Below are 17,977 nucleotides of genomic sequence, written 5' to 3'. Positions count from 1 at the left end.
TGTGTTTACAGCCCCTTTTTTGATAACTCTCCATGTCGAAGATACATGGCAAGGTACCTTGAGTCTGATGAGTCTCATCAGGCAGGTACGCAGCATCAGGTACCTGAAGGTACGGTCGTCAAGAAGCGCCCGTCAAGCACAGCGAGGTAGGTGCGTTTTTAGCGAAGGAAGGCACGGAGTGGCAGGCAATTAATTAGGGGGTAACTTGCCGCTAGTCCGCCAACCACCAGCCAAACTATCCGCAACTTCACCACACCCGACGCTACCTATTCGTTAGGAATACAGAATACACAAGTCTGTCAACATCAATTTGAACGGTATTATTGCCAACGTATTTATTCGTACAATGACATACTCAACGGACGTTTTCCATTTCGAACCCCTCCCGGGCAACGAGCACACGCACACCATCATCCTTCTCCATGGCAGAGGCAGTAACGGCGAGGAGTTTGCAGACGAGTTCTTTGAATGCGAAGTCTCGGAAGACCTGGCACGAATTCTGGCTCTCTTGGCCCTCCAAGACGATGGTCCTGAACAACCAGAAGACCCCCTGGACGACACACCAGCGCCACCACCCCCTCGAACCCTCCAAGCCCTGTTCCCAACCATCAAATGGATCTTCCCCAGCGCGCCGTCGATTCCATCAAAACGTTCCAAAACGGACAGGACCCAATGGTTCGATATGTGGTCTACAGAGAACCCAAACGAGCAAGAAGAATTGCAAGAACCAGGCCTATTGGAGAGTATCGACTTCATCACCCACCTCATCGACCAGGAATCCGACCTGGTGTCACCCGACAAGATCTTCCTGGGCGGCATCAGCCAGGGATTCGCAACAGCTGTCGCGGCTTACTTGAGAGGCTGTCAAGCCTTGGGTGGCCTTATCGGCTACGCTGGCTGGGCCTACCCAGGCCTTTCACCCTACGAAGTCCCAGCAGGTCTTTTTGCCAGCGATTATACTGGGTGGAAGATAAAGTGTGGTGATGTGAACTACCAGATGGCACACACGCCAATTTTCCTTTCCCACGCTCGCGACGGTTCCGGTGAAGAACGGAAGAGCCCTATGCAAGGCATTGCACAACATAGGCTTGAAAGAAGTCGAATGGCACGAGTACGAGTATGGCGGCCACTGGATCACCGAGCCTGACAGCATAGACCAGCTCGTTTACTTTCTCAAGCGCAACGTGGGCCCCCTGGAAGATGACTCAAGTTGAAGGGCACGCTGGTTAAGGGAGATGATGTTATAGCGGGACGGAGAGGAGAAAAGTCTGATTGGAAACCAGCGAACAGCAACATGCCCCCGGCCTTTTTCACGCCGGAATCAGTTCACGATTGGAAGCAGGAAGCGTACCAAACATTATATTATAGATAATTCGTAATCGACAACTAGTTGGAAAACGAGTAGAGCATACAAAATAAGGGTATTGAAAGGAGACGTCCATGTGAAGCCAAGCAAGAACATGGTAAGAAGCGAAGCAAAAGCAACAGCCTAGTGGTGTTTAGTAGGTGACAGTTGCAATTTTGGCAACATATTTGTCATCTCCGCCTTTTTGCAAGATGCTCTCATACATCCACTTGCCAACATCTTCACGGGCAATGCTGTACCCAATAGCCAGTTCCTCAACACCTTTGACGGGGTCCTCGACGCCCACCCGGACTGTGCCTGCGGGCTGCTCCTTTCCGTTGGTCAGGAAGCTGGCACGCACCACCGTCCAGGCTTCACCACTCGCAAAGAGGAGTTCTTCCATGGCTTTCTTGTCCATGTGCGGGGTGTGCAAAAGGCCCTTGTAGAGAGGCTGAACAACAAGAGGCGTGTCTCTCCCAAACTTGGAAATGCCAGTGCTGCTGAGCCCGATGACGCGCGGCCGTCCAGAGACGCCCTTTTCGGTGCGCTGCTTCTTGATGGCGTTGAGCAAGACGGTCATGCCCTTTTCGCAGACGTTGACGTCCTCGAGGTTCATCTTGCGCAGCTCAAACCAGGCGCCGATGGAGGAAACGACGGCATCGACGAAGCGGGTTGCGTCAAGGGGCGAGATGACGCATCGGGCAATCACGTCGGCGTCGTGGGCGTTGCCTTGTTCGACGCGGAGGTTGGGGTACTTTTCGGACGGGAGGACGGAGGTCAGCTTGGACGGGGTGCGGCACAGGGCGATGCATGTGAAGCCGGCGTCGAGGGAACGGCGTAGAGCTGAGAGTCCGCAGCCGCCAGTGGCTCCGAGGAAGAGGATGGTCTTTGTGGAGGACATGATCGGCAGGTGATCCGTGACGTGCCGTGAAAGCGCCTAGGTGATGGGGTCTCGGGACGGAACCGAGTACGGATGCGAGAGGTGAGACCGAGTGCGGGATGGCGGATCGGGGCCGGGGGGTTGTTGGTAGATGGGCTCCACTGAGGTGTTTGGGATCGACAGGAGATGAAAGGAAGACTCTTTTTGTCCCAGAAAGTGGGACTGATTTGGTGAGAGTTGAGAGTAGTGGTTTAGAATGATGACCAAGTCTTCATATTCCACTCGGAAAGCGAGAAGTCCATCACCTTTTATCCTACCAGAAGTCCGCCTGAATACCGCTTGGGGTTCTCGAAGGACACTATTGCGATGCAAAGTCCGCAAGCCACACGGGGCCGCGAGAGTGCATAGTTAGGCCGAATCACCGTGTATGCGTGTATGGCTTACATGTTGGTAGGCGACAGCGTCGAAGGAATCGAGACCAGCCATCATAATGCTTGTTTTGGGGTGAGGACATGCCACCAAAAGAGGCCACACGGCCACAGGGCTGGAATACGGTTGGAATGTTCCTCCGCTCGATCTGGTGGCGTCCAGTCGGGACGCTCTGATAGGGGAAGTGGGTCAAGCCACAATCTCTCTTATCGGGATTATGGGCCTCAGAGTGGATCACAGCTGTGGGTCTTTGCACGGGATTCAACCCCAGTGGCTTGACGCTAGTCTCAGTGCAGTTAGGACGCGGATTGCCAGGGCCGCCTGGTTGGGAAGGCAGCGGGTCGACTTGCATTCCAAATCCGGCTGGAGAGAAGTCCCTGGACAACTCGACTCGGATCCCATCGTCAACATCCATTGCTCCCACTGCTCTTCTACTGACATCTTCCACTCTCTCAGTCTCCATCACCGAAACCCTGCGCCTCCCAATATGAAGCTTCTCAAGTTTGCTGTGGTCGACACACTTTCCAAAGAGCGGCCATAGTTCACCAACACAGACCATCGTATCCGAACCTACGTCTATTCACTCTCTCGTCTCCCCAATTGACTGACCTCACTTGACCAACTCTGACTTTCACTACCAGAGTGTATTCTCGAATCCGTGCACATCTGACGCATCATGAAGTTCTGCTCGTCTTCGCGATACAACACCTCTACGACTCGAGATGGCACATGTCGACCCGACTTGCCACGTCCCACTACTGTCCCCGACTTACACTCGACCAGCAAACCCCCGTCGTTCCCCTCACGCGAATGCATCGTACAGAACTGAATCGGGCAATTGGCTTCGAGCTCACCAATCACTCCCTGATCTATAACGACTTTGCTACCCACCATCGAGACAAGCAAGTCCCTGCAGCATCTCGCAGCTCACTTCCCCAACCCAACTTAACAGCACAGACTGTGACGTTTCGGCGTGGCATTGATGGGAGCGTTGGACACTTGACTACAACCCAAGAGAGGGGACTCAGCCCGCAGAAGAGTCCGCACGACTAATCCGCCAGTTGAGAGATGGCACCATGTCGCTTCGGTTTGAGTTTCGTCCGATTCCATCACCCAACTTTCATTCGCAGTCTGCCTTTGCACAGTCCAAGGCTCCAAGGTAGTGCCCGGACAACAAGGAACCCACCTGGAAAGTTCTGTTCGGTTTGAGCATGTTTGTGGCCCTTACCAGCGGCCGTTGTACCGTTCAAATCACAAGCGTAGACAAAGCAAAAGGGAATCACCCTCGGCCAGATAGATCCATGTTGCAGGCCGGGCCCATGCCGTTTCGTAGATCTCTGACGTGGGTCCCAAGCTTGTCGATTCGAACTCTCCATCGTATTAAGATCGCGGCATGCCGCTGCCCAGTCATCTTGTCTTAGCTTTACCAGACGTCGTCAACGCCAAGGGACTCTGACGGATCGAAGAGCGCTCTCAAATCCACAACTAGGCACTCGCGCCGTCCAGCATTCTCCAATCCAAAAATGCTTGTGGGAAGGTCGGTTCCGGAGCTCATTCTGGTGAGGTCCATGGTAATATACTTCCAGTACCTCGGATTCCTCTGCTTCCTCTACTTTTGGTTCATATTCGCTCTCGCTGGTGTACCCGGTATCGCTCATCCCGTATCCATCCTCATCGAAGTCGTTGGTGCCATCGAAATCATCTTTTACTTTGCCTGGTTTGTGCCGTATCGCCGACGTCTACAGAAACCCGGCCTTCAGCCAGAGCCTCTGAATCAGGAAGAACGGCGGCGGTTCTTCTACCAGGGATTGGATCACGCGCCAGATGTCGAGCAGTATATTCGAAAATGGCACTGCAACGCCCAGCTCGGTGATATTCGCAGGGAGAATGTCAAAGACTGGTTGATGTGGGCATTATTTGACAAGCAAGGCAATCCGCAAGAGCATGACGAGGAACTCGAGGAGTATATTGCGGAAACCGAAGAGCGGGCTGGAGTCAATATCAAGAGAGGCTTCGGAGACGCAACACCAATGCGCCTCAGTTTCGATGCCATTACAATCACCCACCGGAGCCTAATGTATTACCTTGTAAGTGATATTGCAGTGATCGTCTTTCTCAACGAGCCTGGGTAGGATACTAATACGTTCAAAAGACCACTGGCACCCTCGACTTCTTCGCAACCCTCGTCCTCTTCATCAGAGGCTTCAAATTTTACCGTCAACCACGCAACACCTTCTTCTCCGTCTTTCCATGGCGGCCCATGACCCTCTTCTCGCCCAACGAGTCTGCTGACCCGAAGCTAAGCTACTTTTGCCGCCCGCACACGTCAGAGACCAAGCGTCCCATCCTCTTCATGCACGGCGTCGGCGTCGGCATGCTCCCGTATCTACTGTGGCTCTGGAGCATTCCAAAGGACGTTGGCGTGCTGTGTATCGAGATTCTCCCCGTCTCCTCGCGGATTTGCCCCCCTTTGCAGACAACCAAGGAGCTTGTCGACGGCATAGACGCTATCATCAAACAGCAAAACTACAATGACTTTGTCTTTGTTGGAAACTCCTTTGGCACGCTCTTCGTTTCCCCGCTGCTACAAAGACCCGACATCGCGGCAAAGATTAACTCCATCGTCCTCATCGACCCCGTATCATTGCTCCTCCACCTCCCCGCCGTGGCCTACAACTTTACGCGGCGCACACCGAAATGGGGCAACGAATGGGAAATCTGGTTCGTTGCCACAGACCCCATGGTTGCACACACCCTTGCCCGCCGCTTCCGTTGGCAAGACTTCATCCTCTGGACGCCTCAGCTACAAGGAAAGCGTACCACCGTCGTCCTCGGCGGTGAGGACTGCGTCACCGATCCAGACGCCGTGGCGAGCTACGTCTACTTTGGCGACCTCAACTATACGCGACACGACAAGCCCGAGTGGGCGACGACGCCTCAGAGGTGGAGCGGGAAAGGGGAGCTGGAACTCATGTACCTGGCCGGCATGGATCACGGCCAGGCGTTTTTGAGCATCAAGCACATGCCGCAGATTGGCAATGTTGTAATAGCGTATACGCACCTGAGCGGGGTGATGGAGTCGAGACAGGCGGATGCCGCCAAGGAGGAAGAACAGAACCAGATTTGAAACAATGTGTATGATTTATGAGACGTTTTTCGGTTGCTACTGGATGGGTAGGCTGCGTGCGTCCTTTTTGCGACGTGGCCGAGGAGTGGATGGTCTGGGAACCTGCCCTCGTTTTGTCACTTTTTACCATTCACATCCCAATATTTTCACTTCCCCTTTCAAGCATCGCCGTCTTGTATTAACCTGTGACTGCTGACATGTTAGCATGATGCTTGTCTCATAATATCAGGCGTGAGGATTCATAATCCAAGTCCTTAGTAGATCCGCACTTTATAACTACTAACACTTCAACCTCGACATCTCTTTGTGAAATCACAGTCACTGCATCTAAAGTTCATTGTCTTTCAATCATATTCGTCCCACGGCAAAAGCCCCGTCTTCTGATACCCAGGAACATGCGGCTGGAACGGCGCACAACACTCAATCCTAACCCCCTTCCTCCCAAGCCTATCAACCTCCACCAACCTCACGCGCACAGGAACCTCATGCCTCTTGACCTGAGCGAAACCCCCACTCCTCCAATTCCGTTCAACATCTCCCCCAACCTTGACCGTGACCTCCACGTCCGTCTCAGCAAACTGATCTAACCCACCAGACACAGCAAACTGCGTGTCCCTCCACAGCACATCAACCTCCAAATCAGCCTGCGTCTCACAAGCATGACACCACACCTTCCACTCCCCATCCGCCCTCCTCCATCCAACGACAACATCAACCTGGATTCGCGCGTTTGTCGGCGACTCAAACCGCAGCCCAGCAAGCACCGGCTCAAAGTAAGGGTTCCCTGTCCTCAGGATCCCCAGACTCGGCACCCACGGCCCCGTAGGATACGAATCAACAACCCGAAACGCCTCCCGGGCGCCGCCCGCCTTCCAACCCGCCTTGAGGACAGAGATATCCGGTAAAACATACGCCGGGCTCCGCTTGACGAAGACAGTCTTGTAGCTTCCCCGCCCCGGCCTCGTCGAATCCGGCGCCGGGATCACCGTGCAGACGCTCCCCGTCCGGACCCGGGCGTACTGGTTCCCCGATAACTTCCTCAACATGATGCGCGGACACTGATCCCCGTTCTCGCCCTGGATAGCGCAGTCCAAAACAGCGTAAAAATCGTCCGCCGCGCTGCCGTCGCCGCCGCCGGCTGGCTCATCGTCCACGGGCTCAAGGTACATGGATATCCTGATCCCCTGATTTGTAAGCTGAATCGGCTGCTGCCCCGTCGTCCCGAACGCCGGCAACGGCCGGAGGTACTGGAACTGAGAAAACTCAACCGGCGACGGAGCCAGCAAGCCGCCGAGGATATGCTGGTCAAACGCCGCCTCCTGCATTGACGTCTCGTAGTTGCTATGCCATGCAAATATGGAGTGGTCTCCCGTATCCTGGAGTATGGCCTCCTGCAGCCGCGCAAAAGCCTTCATCCCCTCGCCGTACAGCAGCGGCATGTTGACGCCAAATATGCCCATCAAGCTGTAGGCCAGGTCCTCCTTGCGGGTTGTTATTCTTGACGAAGCCCAGTGCATGCGCTCCGCGACGCTCGACGACTCCAGGGGTACCGTCTTGTTCAGGATGTCGAGACTGATTCCCGTGACGGTCGCCAGCACGGGACCGAGTGACTCGTCGAGCTTGGAGCCGATGAGATACCAGCGCTTGTCGTAAAAGTCGACGTTGTCGGGTGCAATGAGCTCCTGGAGTGTCCAGCCGCGAGTGAACCAGCGACATTCGCGCAGCGCCAATTCCAACGGGGCAGCCATGCCTGGCTGCTGGTATATCGAGTAGTCCAAGTCAGAGAGATGGACGTAGCAAATACTAGCCTGCTCGTACCAGTTGAACATGGAGTTGATGGCCTCGGACAATTCGGCGCTGCTCGTCTTGTCGATGCAGCACGTGTCGATCCAGATGTAGTCGTACCCCTGACTCTGGGCAAGTCGGCAGGCTCCCGTGATCTTGGGGTATCCGGCCATCAGTCTGATGTTCTTTTGGGCATCGTGCACGTCTTGCAGTGTAACCTCCTCTGCTCCCCACGTGTGGGAGAGAATGGCAAAGTCTGGCGCATTGTCTCCTTCGTAGATGACGAAGTTCCCGAGTGGCTGTGACCCGTGGGCAGTTTCCAAGAGTCTCATTGTCTCTCTGTGTCTGTACTACACAGGATATGGCCTGGCCGATGCGGAGGTGAAGGCATGTTGCTGGCGGTGTTCCTGGTGGCCACTAATGCAGCGCAGATCCCCGCAGGCCCTAGACAGATCAGTTGTCTCTGGGATCCATTAGAGCAACCCTGGCACTTTTCGATGCTATTTACCAGGGTCAACACCCGCCAAAATACTAAATCTACGGATATGAACGCTCTGTAGGCCGATTGAGTCGTGCATCGGGCAATATATGATATGCAGCGTAAGTCTATATCTCACTTGTTAATGTGGTGTTCCCAGCACGCAAGTTGAAAGAGGAGAATGAAACCAGTATCATTGTTCATGAGGTATATCGCACATCAACGTTGCATCGTGTCTCGGTATCGTAAAATCACGCCTTGGGAGCATCAGTCAGTGGCACATATCGAACCCCAAACAGCTTCTCCTTCACAACGGACCCGTCCTCCTTCTTGTCAATGGCCCAAACGTACTGATCGTAGCCAGTGTCGTCCTCGACGGGGATAAACATCCTGTCTATAAGTCAGTATTATTTCATCAGGTACCAACGCTCGCCCAGCTCACCTCCCAGGCGCCCGTAGCTGATCCACCAACTCCTGGTGAAGCTCCACCGCAGCAGCACCAACGTGGATGGCATCCCACCCCGTGGAATCCCCCGTCTCCCCATCCCGCGGCGCCTCCACCCAGCCCTTCCGTCCGTCACCAACCCGGAATTTGACCTTGCCGCTGTCCAGGAGTGCTCTCCCCTCGGCACTTTTGGCCATGTTGGTCTCGCCCATATCCTTGAGCGCCTGGATATGCTCCAGCCCAACGACGAGCCCTTTATCCCCCACAAGCTCGGCAAGCAGGTGCGTCAAGTATCCCGATCCGGAACCGACGTCCAGCACTCGCGGAGCGGGCCTTGTTGCGGAGGGCAGGATATGCGGGAGGAGAGACTCGGTGGCGCTGGCGTGCATGTGAGGTGCCGAGATGGTGGCCTTGTGGCCGATGGACTGGGGCGAGTCTTCGTACGGCGCAGCGGGAGCGTAGTGTGCCCGGTCAACCTAGGTAGCAGGTCAGAGATGGTTACTTTGGCAGTGACTAGGGGAAAGGTTTGAAGGTCTAAGGGTACCTTGAGAAAGGCGTCCTTGACTCGTTGGTCCTTGATGAGGCTGTGACGCCACATGTTCTCGACCAGGTCTTTATTTGTCGCGCCGGAGCTTCGCCAGGCCATCTTGTAGTTGGGAGCGGGGGTTTGGTGTAGAAAGCGAGGGGTCTGTCGTGGTGTTGAGCTCGGGAGGAGCTGGAGAGCTCTCCGGATGAAAGGGCGTCTGGTATTCGTTGTGGCGGGTGCTATGCTTGATTTTAGTGGTGAACTGTTGGTTTGCTTTGTTGGGTGAGGGAGGTGAAGAATTCTCTGGGTAGAGGTCACGCGAGAAGTTGTTGTTTCCAGGAAGAAAGGTCAGTGAGTGTATTGTAAAGATCAGAAATGACCATCAAAGGTGACGGTGATTCAGTTGCATTTTCAGCATGAAGGAACACACCTCAGCATGTCTGCACCGCTACAGCTTGAGCTACCTTACAGCGCCTGGTAGGGCGCGAATGTGGTGGAGGTGGGTTGATCCCCCGCGCTCTCGAACCTTGTCGATAAGCGACCCAGGGGAGTGAGTTCAGACTGCCCGGGCAAGTGGGAGCTCATAAGGTAACCTGGAAACTCTCTTGTTGACCCCGCCTACTAAGCGGATCATCCCGCTGCAAGCACTAAAAGATGTCTCTTGCGCCCTGTGGAATCCAAGGAGCACCATACGAAATGCCTCGGTAGTATCTGGAAGGACGGCATTCCGGTATCACGGGTATGTGTGAGATGATCAAACACGAAGGATGGTAGGTACCCAAGAAAACCTCAGTATTGATGCCGAGAATGAAAGCTGCTGCTGTGCTTCCTATGTAGATTACCCTGCTCCCATTTCCGTTTCCCGTAAAACACCCAAAACCCACTGGACGACGCAAAGAAAAGGCGCGAGATGCCAAATGTCGTAGACTCGTGGCCCAGACCAATAACCACTTTGGAACAAGAAGAAAGCCCAACTGCGCTTCGTCACGCTGTGACACACGAAAACGCCAATGCTATACCACTCTCTCGGACGACTCGCCATCTGCGATGATGGGCACAGGCAATCCACGGTCGGGGCTCTGCAAGACGAGCTGCTCGTGGCGCCGTGCCTTCAGGTAATCGCTTACAGACCTAATGAGGACGAACCATCCGACAACCATCAAAATGTATGCAATCCACTCTTGTCCCGTAATGTCCGACACACCGCCGCCGCCCTCTCCCGTAACCGCGTTGGGGTCGAAGCTGTGCGAGTTCGGGTCTGGTGGTGCCGCGTATCCGTCTTGGCCATTCATCTTGGGTGGGTGGTCGCCCTCTGTTGTGCCCTTCATGTAGAAACCGTACTGAATTAACGTAATGCCCAGACCGGCGCGGGACCCGTTCTTGGCCGCGTGAGTCGAGTGGAGGAGGTATGTGAGAATGAAGCCGACAACCTGGAAGGACATGGAGATCATGCCGTTCCAGACAAAACTGAAGAGAGATCCGACGGGCATTCCATCAATGTAGACTTCGTCGGGTCCACCGAGACCTGGAGCCAGGATAGTCGTCTCCCAGTAAGGGGGTGCCGCATCAGCAGCGGCTTGCTCATATGTCTAGACATCTGGTCAGTATATCGTTTTCTTGGACAATGTATGCCGTCTTTCCGCATACAAGACATGGAAAGTGGTGGTGGTGGTGGTGGTGGATTGAACGTACCGGAGGTTGCTCTTCCTTCGTCTCGCCTCCCCGCTCAGGCTTCGCCGTCAAGTTGGAAAAGACGCCCTCATTCTGGATACCGCTACCGTAGATGCGGAACGGCGTCGTAGGTCCGCCTGCTGCGGATGCAGTGGTGGGAGGAAGCTGGGTGACCTGCCTATCGGGCTGGGGTCTTGACTCGGAGGAAACGGTGCGGGATGTGTCGCGGGAGGTCAGGGTGGAGTCGGCGCGGACTAATCTTTGCCTGTCGTCGGCGTCGTCATCGCTTTCGTCGCCATCGGTATCGAATGCGTCGGCCAGGGTAGAGTCAACGCCGTGGGCAGCACGATCGCGCGATGACGCTCTCGAGTGAAAGGACGGGGGCGGAGAGTTTGGCACAGTTTGCGCGTGACTTGGCGGTGCGGAGTTGGGGCTATTGAAGTCGTCCTCGTCTTGGGCGTTTACCTGCAAAGAGTACACTGTCAGCGACCCATTACGAGAATGGATAAGAAAAGTGTCCGGTTTTTGGGGCACAACATACCCGCTCATAACGTCCAGCCATGTTGACGAATGTTGTGTAATGTTTTGGTTTTTTTTTCTCCTTCTCTCTATTTTCGTTGTCTTGAAACCGGGCGCCCCTTTCGCCACTGGGGGGGAGAAGGTGGCTAGTGCTGTGTAGTAATTTGGGGGGAAGAGGCGTTGGAGGTAAGGAGAAGTCGGGAATACGGGGGCGGTTGTTCGAAAGAAACCAGGCGGAAAATGAAAGGGAAAAAGGCGAGAGATCGTTTCGCGAGGATCGTAGGAGAAATCGGAGGGGTGAGGCGACAAAAAGGAACGACGATGGTGGTGTTGTGCTGAAGAAAAGAAGGGTGCTGGTTCGGAGGAAAAAGGACTACGCCATCAACGTTGGCTCGGTTCGTCTGCGGTGATGAACGTCGGAGAGTCAGTCCAGGCGTAGCAGTACGCTGTAGGATACCGAAGTGCAAGGTAAGGTGGTGTACGAATACAGGAGGAGGTCAGGAGTGTCGGGATTGTCGCACGAACCGGGCGTTGTCTGTCGCTGGTTCGCTTCGCTTCGTCTCGCTGCGGTGAAGTGAATTACCTAAGGTACATAAGTACGGCTCTAACGCTAAAAAGCCCCTGTGGCAGTGGAGGTGGAGACGATTCTCATTGTCACTGTTTGGGGGGGGGGGTTACGTACTCGTACCTCATCCGCGGGAATGTACTGGAACAAATTGAGACTGCTGAGACTGAGGGGGCACGGGGCTCAATTCTGTGTTGCTCCGAGTCCGCTACGGGAATCTGCCACAATGGTGACTGCTAACGGCTGCCTCTTTGGTGGCCTGAGTGCTGACAAAGACATGGAAGGGACAGAATGAACTAGGATGAACTAGGCTCAATGCTTCATGCCTCAGGCAAGAGTCATGCGCATAAGGTAAGCCAGCGTACTAGCCCCATATGCGTAAGTGTCCCACTCTCTTCGGCCCATCGGACCCCCTGACCACTCGAGATCTTTTTCTCCAATCACAGTCATCTGAATAATCCACCCAATGTCATTCACGTCTTTTGCGATTTCGTCTCCACTCTGATCAGTTCGGTAAGCGCCGATGCAGCGCAGTCCCTTAGCTCCGACGAAATGAATTCTTCGACGTCTGCGGCCGGGCCTGCCATCTGATGCAAAATCCTTGACGTCGTTGATGGGATTCTGAAGCTACCGCGACTTTTGCCCTCCACCGCCGCACCCACCCCCTCTATCCACCACTGCTGCCTCATTGCCCCGCGGTGAGACCATGATAAGGTAGACGGCATTCGGTAGACTCACCTCCATTCTCTAATTATTTCCAATATCGCCGCCATGTCGCGCACAACGAGTGTATGTCTCTCCTTTCTGCCTCCCTTTCCGCCCTTCCTACCAACCATCCCGTCCACCGTCACCGTCACTAACATCCTCTTTCCACAGCAAGCGTACAAGCACATGAGGTCTGCCCTTGCCTTGTGGCCCAAGGACAACCTCCGTCCCGAGACTCAATTTAGCGAAATCATCCAGAGAGGCATCGAGAGAAGGTATACCAAGCCCAATGTCGTCAACGAGGCCAAGGAGCTGAAGCAGGCCAACGCCATGTTCGCCCTCACTGACGATCGCTTCAAGAAGAGGGTAAGCTGGACCAACCCACGGCCTCGCCTAATCGCAAATCCCTAATATACATCCTGTAGTTCCCCCTCAATGGCGAACTCTTGAAGCCCGAAAGCCAGCCGACATACTTCCAAGACCTGTTGAGAGAGCTCGAGGAGGCCCCGACACGAGGATGGCTGCAAAACATGTCCAAGAAGCTGTCAGGCATGTTCAGACTTCAATGATGATGGCACAAGGAGCAACACCAAAAAGAACAAAACTACAACCCACACACACACACACACACACACACACACACACACACACACACACGCACCACCGATAATGGCGTCGCACAGCGAAAAGGAAGCCATCTAAATAGCATGGGCATGCTTGACATAACTGTCAAGGCCCTATGTACCATATCTTGTACAAAATCTGTACCCTGTATAGTGTAACTATCTATACCAAAAACAAAGTAGAACCTCAACGCCATTGCATTTTGTAGCACATCCTTCTTAAATGTATCTTCCCTCAGGGTCCACCTTGTTCATGAGGTCCATGCTCTTTTCGTACATGGTGAAAACAAGACCACCGCTCACCACAAGACGCGCCAAACGCGGCAACGCACCACTCCACAACGTCAAGACACCCTCCTGCTTCAGAATCATGGCTGCACACCGGAACGAGTTGCCGTACTGCTGTCGTGCCGTGATGCTCTGCATGCGCGTCTTAATCGTGTCGAGGGGCTGCGTGGCGTAGACCGTAATCAATCCTGCAATACCGCCCATGGCAAACGTGCCCACGGCGCCCAGCTTCTCCCCGGGGGCCGTGTAGGACTCGGCCATCTGCTTGAGAGCATTGTACGCGCTGAAGCGGACCGCGCTGTTGGCCGCCTGGCGGGCTGTCGTCGGCACGAAGCCCTGGAAGAATCCGCGCAGGCCGCGCTCGCGGGCAATAATGGGGACGGCGCTGAGGAAACCCTTCATTCGGGGCTTGCCTGACTTCTTGTCGTCGATACTGCGGCCGCGTTGTCAGCAATGGGGAGGTGCCATTGATGTAGCAGAGTCAAAGACTTACAGCGTAGTCTTGATGCTCTCAAAAGGAGTGACAGCAAGCGCAGACTCCGTCACACCGGCACCGAAGCCGGCGATGACCGTCTTCGGGCCAGATATGTTGCCGTCGGCGTCGGAAAGGAGCGTCTTGTACTGGTCGAAGGCAACAAATCCTGTACATCGGGGGTCAGCAAGCACAAGGCAATTGCCCCAGGATAGCTGATTCACGTACGAATGCCCGCCTTGAGCGAGTTGCCAATGATCAACGTGGTGCATCCCGCGTACCATTGCGCTCCGAATGGCGGCCACGGCAGCTTCTGTCCGGCACCCAGGTTTCGGTTCAATTGCGAACGGGTCTTGGCAACTGTCGAGGAAGGGTCAGAGAGTCAATCGCAATCGCAATCGGGAGATCGGTCGTGGTCATCTTACATTCGGCAGGGTACGTGATGGCTGTGTCGTGACAGTTAGCTTCCTGTCTTCGTTGTCTGCTGGTGCGTCATCGGGGGACCCCAAAGAGTGGAGGGACTCACCAATCTCAACAGCGCCGGCCGTAGATCCAGCCAGAATGGATCGCAGGACCGTCGGTCCGCCCTTCTTGACGGGCTGCGACTCATCCTTGGTCGCCGCGGTGGCACTCGTCGCGGTCGACATTTTGGAGGAGGATCTGCGGAGCTTGTTGGAGTTTGTCTGCTGGACGGACACTTTTTTTTTGGAGGAAAGCTTGACGTGCAGGTGCAGTCCTGCGTCCGAGATCGCGGGGTGTGGAGCCTCTGGAAAGCCGAACGGTACGTACCGGCTAGTGGTCTGACGACATCTTGGCCGCTGACCGTGCATATCACCACACCGAGGTGAGGTGCCTCACCACTACACCGAGATGCCGAGATAACGATAACTTACATCAACGGCAACCTTTTTTTGAGGGCCTAGATAGAGCATGGCGAAAGGGTCTTCAATTTGAAGACTCTGAAATAAATGATTTCAGTCACAACTGTCATTAGACATCTCATTGCTGTACAAGTCATCCGTCGAGTCTAACCACATGGTAGCAAAAAGTTGCACGTTGGCTTTCAGCCTGGGCTTATCACTCGTACAAATGTGATCATCAAAGTAGCACGTAACCAGATCCAATCAATCTGCTCTGTGGCTTAGACTATCTCTTGTTGGCATAGATGAATGATGGAGGGTGGTTACAAAAGTTGGTATAAATGTCGTGGCCAACCAAGATGTCACAGGCATATTATCTGGTTTCCCAACAGCCGTCTTGTTTTTATCAGAGACGAACTTGAATAATCTTGCTTGAGCCTATTTTTCTGAGTTGATTGCAATCTCCGTTTATTTGCATATCAAACAGTTGATACAAGTGATTGGTGCTCTGGACTTAATCTTAATTTTTGCCCTTGAGTGTGTTTTTCGAGTTAGAAATTTATTTTATCTGAACTAATGAGAATAGACTGAATAACTCTTGAAGGTATGATTCTCTCATGCCAACTCATTGTTGTGATGCCGTTATACTTGGAACATAAGCCTCAATACAAATATTGCAAATCTATACGCATAATATAGTAAAAAAGATGTACTCGTTACGAAGTTTATTATGAGTAACACAAAGACCTTGATTCGGCAACTTCTCATTCTGGTTAGAAAACTGGTTCGAATTCTTCGCATCATCGTCATTATTTTCAAGAAATTTGGAAAGACATTGTCCACGCCGCTGTATAGCAAGAAGTCCTCTTTTAGATTTGCAAGGTGATCTGCTTTCTGAATCCCGAATCCTGGAAACAAGTTATCTGCGAAACTGCCTTTGTTCGAGATACCAAAGCACTACCTACACGATTCATTGAAGCACAATTCAGACATTATCACCAGCGCACATCCTCTTTCCCAAACTTTAATTTGAGTTTGGCGCGGGCAGCCGGGGTAAACAGCATAAGCTTATTTTACACTTCATTCATGCGATTCAACTATTATCTCCCGTTCAATATATACCATGGTGTCTGTTCTCAATGTTGGCGTATTGTCGACAAACGTCACAAAGTCACAGCAATGGATCAAAGTATTGCATGGCAAGAGGTTGAATTATGGAACCTGGAAGCAGCCATGGGCACGATCTTCCTAGTCTGTCAAAGACTATGTAGTATGTACAGTGAAACCAATTCTTCTTGTAGTAGCCACAGGCCAAGTTGCAAACGCATTTACTGCATCTTGGGGACCTTGATGGTGGCGATCTTCCAGACCTTGTTGCCGTTGCTGGCAGCGAGACCGGTGTAGGTGGCACCCTGGCTAACACCAATGGTCTTGCCAAAGTTGGCATCGGCGCTGGAGAGGGTGATGGTGGTGTCGGAGTAGATCTGCTCAGCAATGGTGCCGGTGCAGCCGTCGTTGCACTCTGTGCCGGTTCCGTATCCTCTCATGAAGGGGCCGTCCTTGTGGTCGAGGGTGCTGATGACCTTGTTGGTGGCAGTGTCGGTGACGGTCTGGCGCCAGGTGTCGTTGTCGTCGAGGAGGTCGTACTCGATCTTGATCTTCTGGGTTCCCTTGACGGGGGCGGAGGTCTCGCTGTCGATCTGGCCGAAAGAGCCAAAGACGGAGGCGCGGACGCACCACTCGCCAGCGACGGCACCGCACCAGCTGTTGTCGGGCCACGACTCGAGGGTGGTCTGGACGAGGTTGCCGGTGCCGTTGGACATACCGGGCCAGAGGAAGAGGACACCAGCCTGGGTGGGAGGAGCGGCACCGGGGGTCAGGTAGGTGACGGCGTTGATAATGGTGGAGGTAGTGGGGCCGAGGGAGACGGCGCCGCCCCAGGAGTCGCGCTTGGCGACGTTGTTGGAGGGCTCCTCACGGCGGAAGAGGCCGGGGAAGGCCATGGTGGTGGCCGGGAGGGCGGCCAAGAGGAAAGTAGCGAACTGCATGGTTGCGGTAGTGGGTTGTTTTGAAGCGAAGGACTGGATTGGAGAACGAATGTAAAAGGTTTGTAAAAAGGGCTGAAGAAGTGAACGTATGTGCTGAGGAATAGAACCAAGATCACGGAGGCCGATGGTCGAGGAGAGGCATCTTTATACAGGACATTCAGAGTCTTGGCCTTTCAGTCCCCAACTTTCCTAGCGTGGGAGCCGCTTGACGAGATGAGAGGAGTTTGATGCAACGCAGCTGATTCCCAAAAGGAGAGGGAGTATGTTCTGGCCCGCCTACTTTGGCATGGACGGGGATGTTTTCCATTCGGATTCCTGATGGGTACGGTAGCACACGGAGTAGTCCATCGCGTATGTTTGTCGTCCAAGACTAGGGTCACGGCAGAGGATGCTACGTTGAGGGGCCCGGAGTAGAGTGGTGGATCGGTTCGGACGACGAGAACATGGGATGTAAAAATTCCGGAGGAACATCGTTGGATTCGATGGAAGAATCTTTCCTGTTGGTCCATCGTCGTGAAAGAGGGGCCAAAAATGGCGTTGTAGTTGTTTGTTGGAAACACTAGCCGAGTCGAGCCCTGCCATGCTCGGCCGAGTCTGGAATAAGGTGGCCCCTTATTTGAGACCATTATAGCTTCCAAAGGCCCAACTTGTCGGGCCAGTGGCGGCAAACCGAGTACGATAGGCGGGAAATTACTGCCCTTTCAAAAAGTCTCAAGGTAGGCTTTTATGGCGGATACTACACTCTTACTTGGAGACTCTAGAAAGTTAGAATCAATATACAATGGATCTTGCGCTTCCTAGGCGAATGACCTTTTTCTCCCGCGTTGACGTTTAGCCATAGTGAGGAAAGCGAGTCCGAAGAGGGCTGGCTCATGACTTAAGCTTCATGCTGGGACATCCTGAAGGGGACATTCTTCTTTGGGATCCTCCACAAGCCAAGTCGGCAGTTGGACCGAACCACGATGTCACGAAGCCAAACTACTTTTGGAGTCGTACATTCTCCCACCAGTGGTAGCGCGGCTCTTGGGTCAGCAGGGACCATGGATATCGGCGTGGTATTCGATCAATTATCAGTAATGGGCATGTTACATTCTGGTCTGAAGGACTATGCCTTGGCCTTTGGCTCTGACGATGAATAATCGTACGCAGTATATAAGGTTGATAGCCTGTCAAGTTTGCGTTTGAGGTAAATCTGGTGGCAGCGATTCCCA

General features: G+C 53.8%; 10 protein-coding genes across 10 annotated transcripts; 3 read left to right on the top strand and 7 right to left on the bottom strand.

Annotated features, from left to right (window-relative positions):
- Positions 1 to 45: 45 nt before the first annotated feature.
- On the top strand, positions 46 to 1,214 carry BDZ83DRAFT_765121 (uncharacterized protein; the record flags this gene model as incomplete). Its single annotated transcript, XM_060515243.1, has 3 exons — positions 46 to 146; positions 286 to 1,043; positions 1,087 to 1,214. 3 exons carry the CDS (start codon positions 46 to 48, stop codon positions 1,212 to 1,214), a joined length of 987 nt encoding a protein of 328 aa, XP_060359273.1.
- A 285-nt stretch (positions 1,215 to 1,499) lies between these two features.
- Positions 1,500 to 2,246, bottom strand: BDZ83DRAFT_723736 (uncharacterized protein; the record flags this gene model as incomplete). The annotated part of the gene is made up of 1 exon (XM_060512593.1): positions 1,500 to 2,246. One exon carries the CDS (start codon positions 2,244 to 2,246, stop codon positions 1,500 to 1,502), a length of 747 nt encoding a protein of 248 aa, XP_060359272.1.
- Positions 2,247 to 2,643: 397 nt separating this feature from the next.
- Positions 2,644 to 3,213, bottom strand: BDZ83DRAFT_656691 (uncharacterized protein; the record flags this gene model as incomplete). The annotated part of the gene is made up of 1 exon (XM_060510895.1): positions 2,644 to 3,213. The coding sequence occupies one exon, from the start codon at positions 3,211 to 3,213 to the stop codon at positions 2,644 to 2,646; it is 570 nt and encodes a 189-aa protein (XP_060359271.1).
- A 964-nt stretch (positions 3,214 to 4,177) lies between these two features.
- BDZ83DRAFT_590371 (uncharacterized protein) lies at positions 4,178 to 5,781 on the top strand (the record flags this gene model as incomplete). Its single annotated transcript, XM_060506330.1, has 2 exons — positions 4,178 to 4,741; positions 4,807 to 5,781. 2 exons carry the CDS (start codon positions 4,178 to 4,180, stop codon positions 5,779 to 5,781), a joined length of 1,539 nt encoding a protein of 512 aa, XP_060359270.1.
- A 216-nt stretch (positions 5,782 to 5,997) lies between these two features.
- BDZ83DRAFT_639097 (heterokaryon incompatibility protein-domain-containing protein) lies at positions 5,998 to 8,255 on the bottom strand. The gene is made up of 2 exons (XM_060509403.1): positions 8,233 to 8,255; positions 5,998 to 8,172 (listed from the first exon to the last, which is right to left on the bottom strand). Exon 2 carries the CDS (start codon positions 7,896 to 7,898, stop codon positions 6,126 to 6,128), a length of 1,773 nt encoding a protein of 590 aa, XP_060359269.1. The 5' UTR covers positions 7,899 to 8,172; positions 8,233 to 8,255; the 3' UTR covers positions 5,998 to 6,125.
- BDZ83DRAFT_107693 (protein-L-isoaspartate O-methyltransferase) lies at positions 8,067 to 9,580 on the bottom strand. Its single transcript, XM_060501063.1, has 4 exons — positions 9,034 to 9,580; positions 8,487 to 8,965; positions 8,233 to 8,434; positions 8,067 to 8,172 (listed from the first exon to the last, which is right to left on the bottom strand). Exons 1-3 carry the CDS (start codon positions 9,133 to 9,135, stop codon positions 8,296 to 8,298), a joined length of 720 nt encoding a protein of 239 aa, XP_060359268.1. The 5' UTR covers positions 9,136 to 9,580; the 3' UTR covers positions 8,067 to 8,172; positions 8,233 to 8,295.
- Positions 9,581 to 10,028: 448 nt separating this feature from the next.
- Positions 10,029 to 11,248, bottom strand: BDZ83DRAFT_590406 (uncharacterized protein; the record flags this gene model as incomplete). The annotated part of the gene is made up of 3 exons (XM_060506336.1): positions 10,029 to 10,604; positions 10,708 to 11,151; positions 11,228 to 11,248. The coding sequence occupies 3 exons, from the start codon at positions 11,246 to 11,248 to the stop codon at positions 10,029 to 10,031; spliced, it is 1,041 nt and encodes a 346-aa protein (XP_060359267.1).
- Positions 11,249 to 12,171: 923 nt separating this feature from the next.
- On the top strand, positions 12,172 to 13,136 carry BDZ83DRAFT_639089 (uncharacterized protein). Its single transcript, XM_060509402.1, has 3 exons — positions 12,172 to 12,559; positions 12,647 to 12,841; positions 12,901 to 13,136. Exons 1-3 carry the CDS (start codon positions 12,542 to 12,544, stop codon positions 13,042 to 13,044), a joined length of 357 nt encoding a protein of 118 aa, XP_060359266.1. The 5' UTR covers positions 12,172 to 12,541; the 3' UTR covers positions 13,045 to 13,136.
- Positions 13,128 to 14,593, bottom strand: BDZ83DRAFT_639085 (mitochondrial carrier domain-containing protein). Its single transcript, XM_060509401.1, has 5 exons — positions 14,385 to 14,593; positions 14,284 to 14,304; positions 14,087 to 14,218; positions 13,880 to 14,027; positions 13,128 to 13,819 (listed from the first exon to the last, which is right to left on the bottom strand). The coding sequence occupies exons 1-5, from the start codon at positions 14,503 to 14,505 to the stop codon at positions 13,318 to 13,320; spliced, it is 924 nt and encodes a 307-aa protein (XP_060359265.1). The 5' UTR covers positions 14,506 to 14,593; the 3' UTR covers positions 13,128 to 13,317.
- A 1,453-nt stretch (positions 14,594 to 16,046) lies between these two features.
- BDZ83DRAFT_710458 (uncharacterized protein) lies at positions 16,047 to 16,721 on the bottom strand (the record flags this gene model as incomplete). Its single annotated transcript, XM_060511589.1, has 1 exon — positions 16,047 to 16,721. One exon carries the CDS (start codon positions 16,719 to 16,721, stop codon positions 16,047 to 16,049), a length of 675 nt encoding a protein of 224 aa, XP_060359264.1.
- Between the last annotated feature and the right edge of the window lie 1,256 nt (positions 16,722 to 17,977).

The sequence above is a fragment of the Colletotrichum acutatum genome, assembly GCF_030867785.1.
Source record: "Colletotrichum acutatum strain CBS 112980 chromosome Unknown BDZ83scaffold_153, whole genome shotgun sequence".
NCBI lineage: Eukaryota > Fungi > Ascomycota > Sordariomycetes > Glomerellales > Glomerellaceae > Colletotrichum > Colletotrichum acutatum.
This window is presented reverse-complemented; position numbering and strand designations above follow the sequence as displayed.

Bases quoted from the DNA above. Each gene is read 5' to 3' on its own strand.
- BDZ83DRAFT_639097 (XM_060509403.1), bottom strand. From the start codon at position 7,898: ATGAGACTCTTGGAAACTGCCCACGGGTCACAGCCACTCGGGAACTTC.
- BDZ83DRAFT_107693 (XM_060501063.1), bottom strand. From the start codon at position 9,135: ATGGCCTGGCGAAGCTCCGGCGCGACAAATAAAGACCTGGTCGAGAAC. The intron at 8,966-9,033 runs GTACCCTTAGAC...CCTGCTACCTAG, and splicing joins TCAAGGACGCCTTTCTCAAG to GTTGACCGGGCACACTACGC. The intron at 8,435-8,486 runs GTGAGCTGGGCG...ACTTATAGACAG, and splicing joins CAGCTACGGGCGCCTGGGAG to GATGTTTATCCCCGTCGAGG.
- BDZ83DRAFT_639089 (XM_060509402.1), top strand. The intron at 12,842-12,900 runs GTAAGCTGGACC...TACATCCTGTAG, and splicing joins ACGATCGCTTCAAGAAGAGG to TTCCCCCTCAATGGCGAACT.
- BDZ83DRAFT_639085 (XM_060509401.1), bottom strand. From the start codon at position 14,505: ATGTCGACCGCGACGAGTGCCACCGCGGCGACCAAGGATGAGTCGCAG. The intron at 14,305-14,384 runs GTGAGTCCCTCC...GTCACGACACAG, and splicing joins GGCCGGCGCTGTTGAGATTG to CCATCACGTACCCTGCCGAA. The intron at 13,820-13,879 runs GTAAGTCTTTGA...ACGCGGCCGCAG, and splicing joins GAGAGCATCAAGACTACGCT to TATCGACGACAAGAAGTCAG.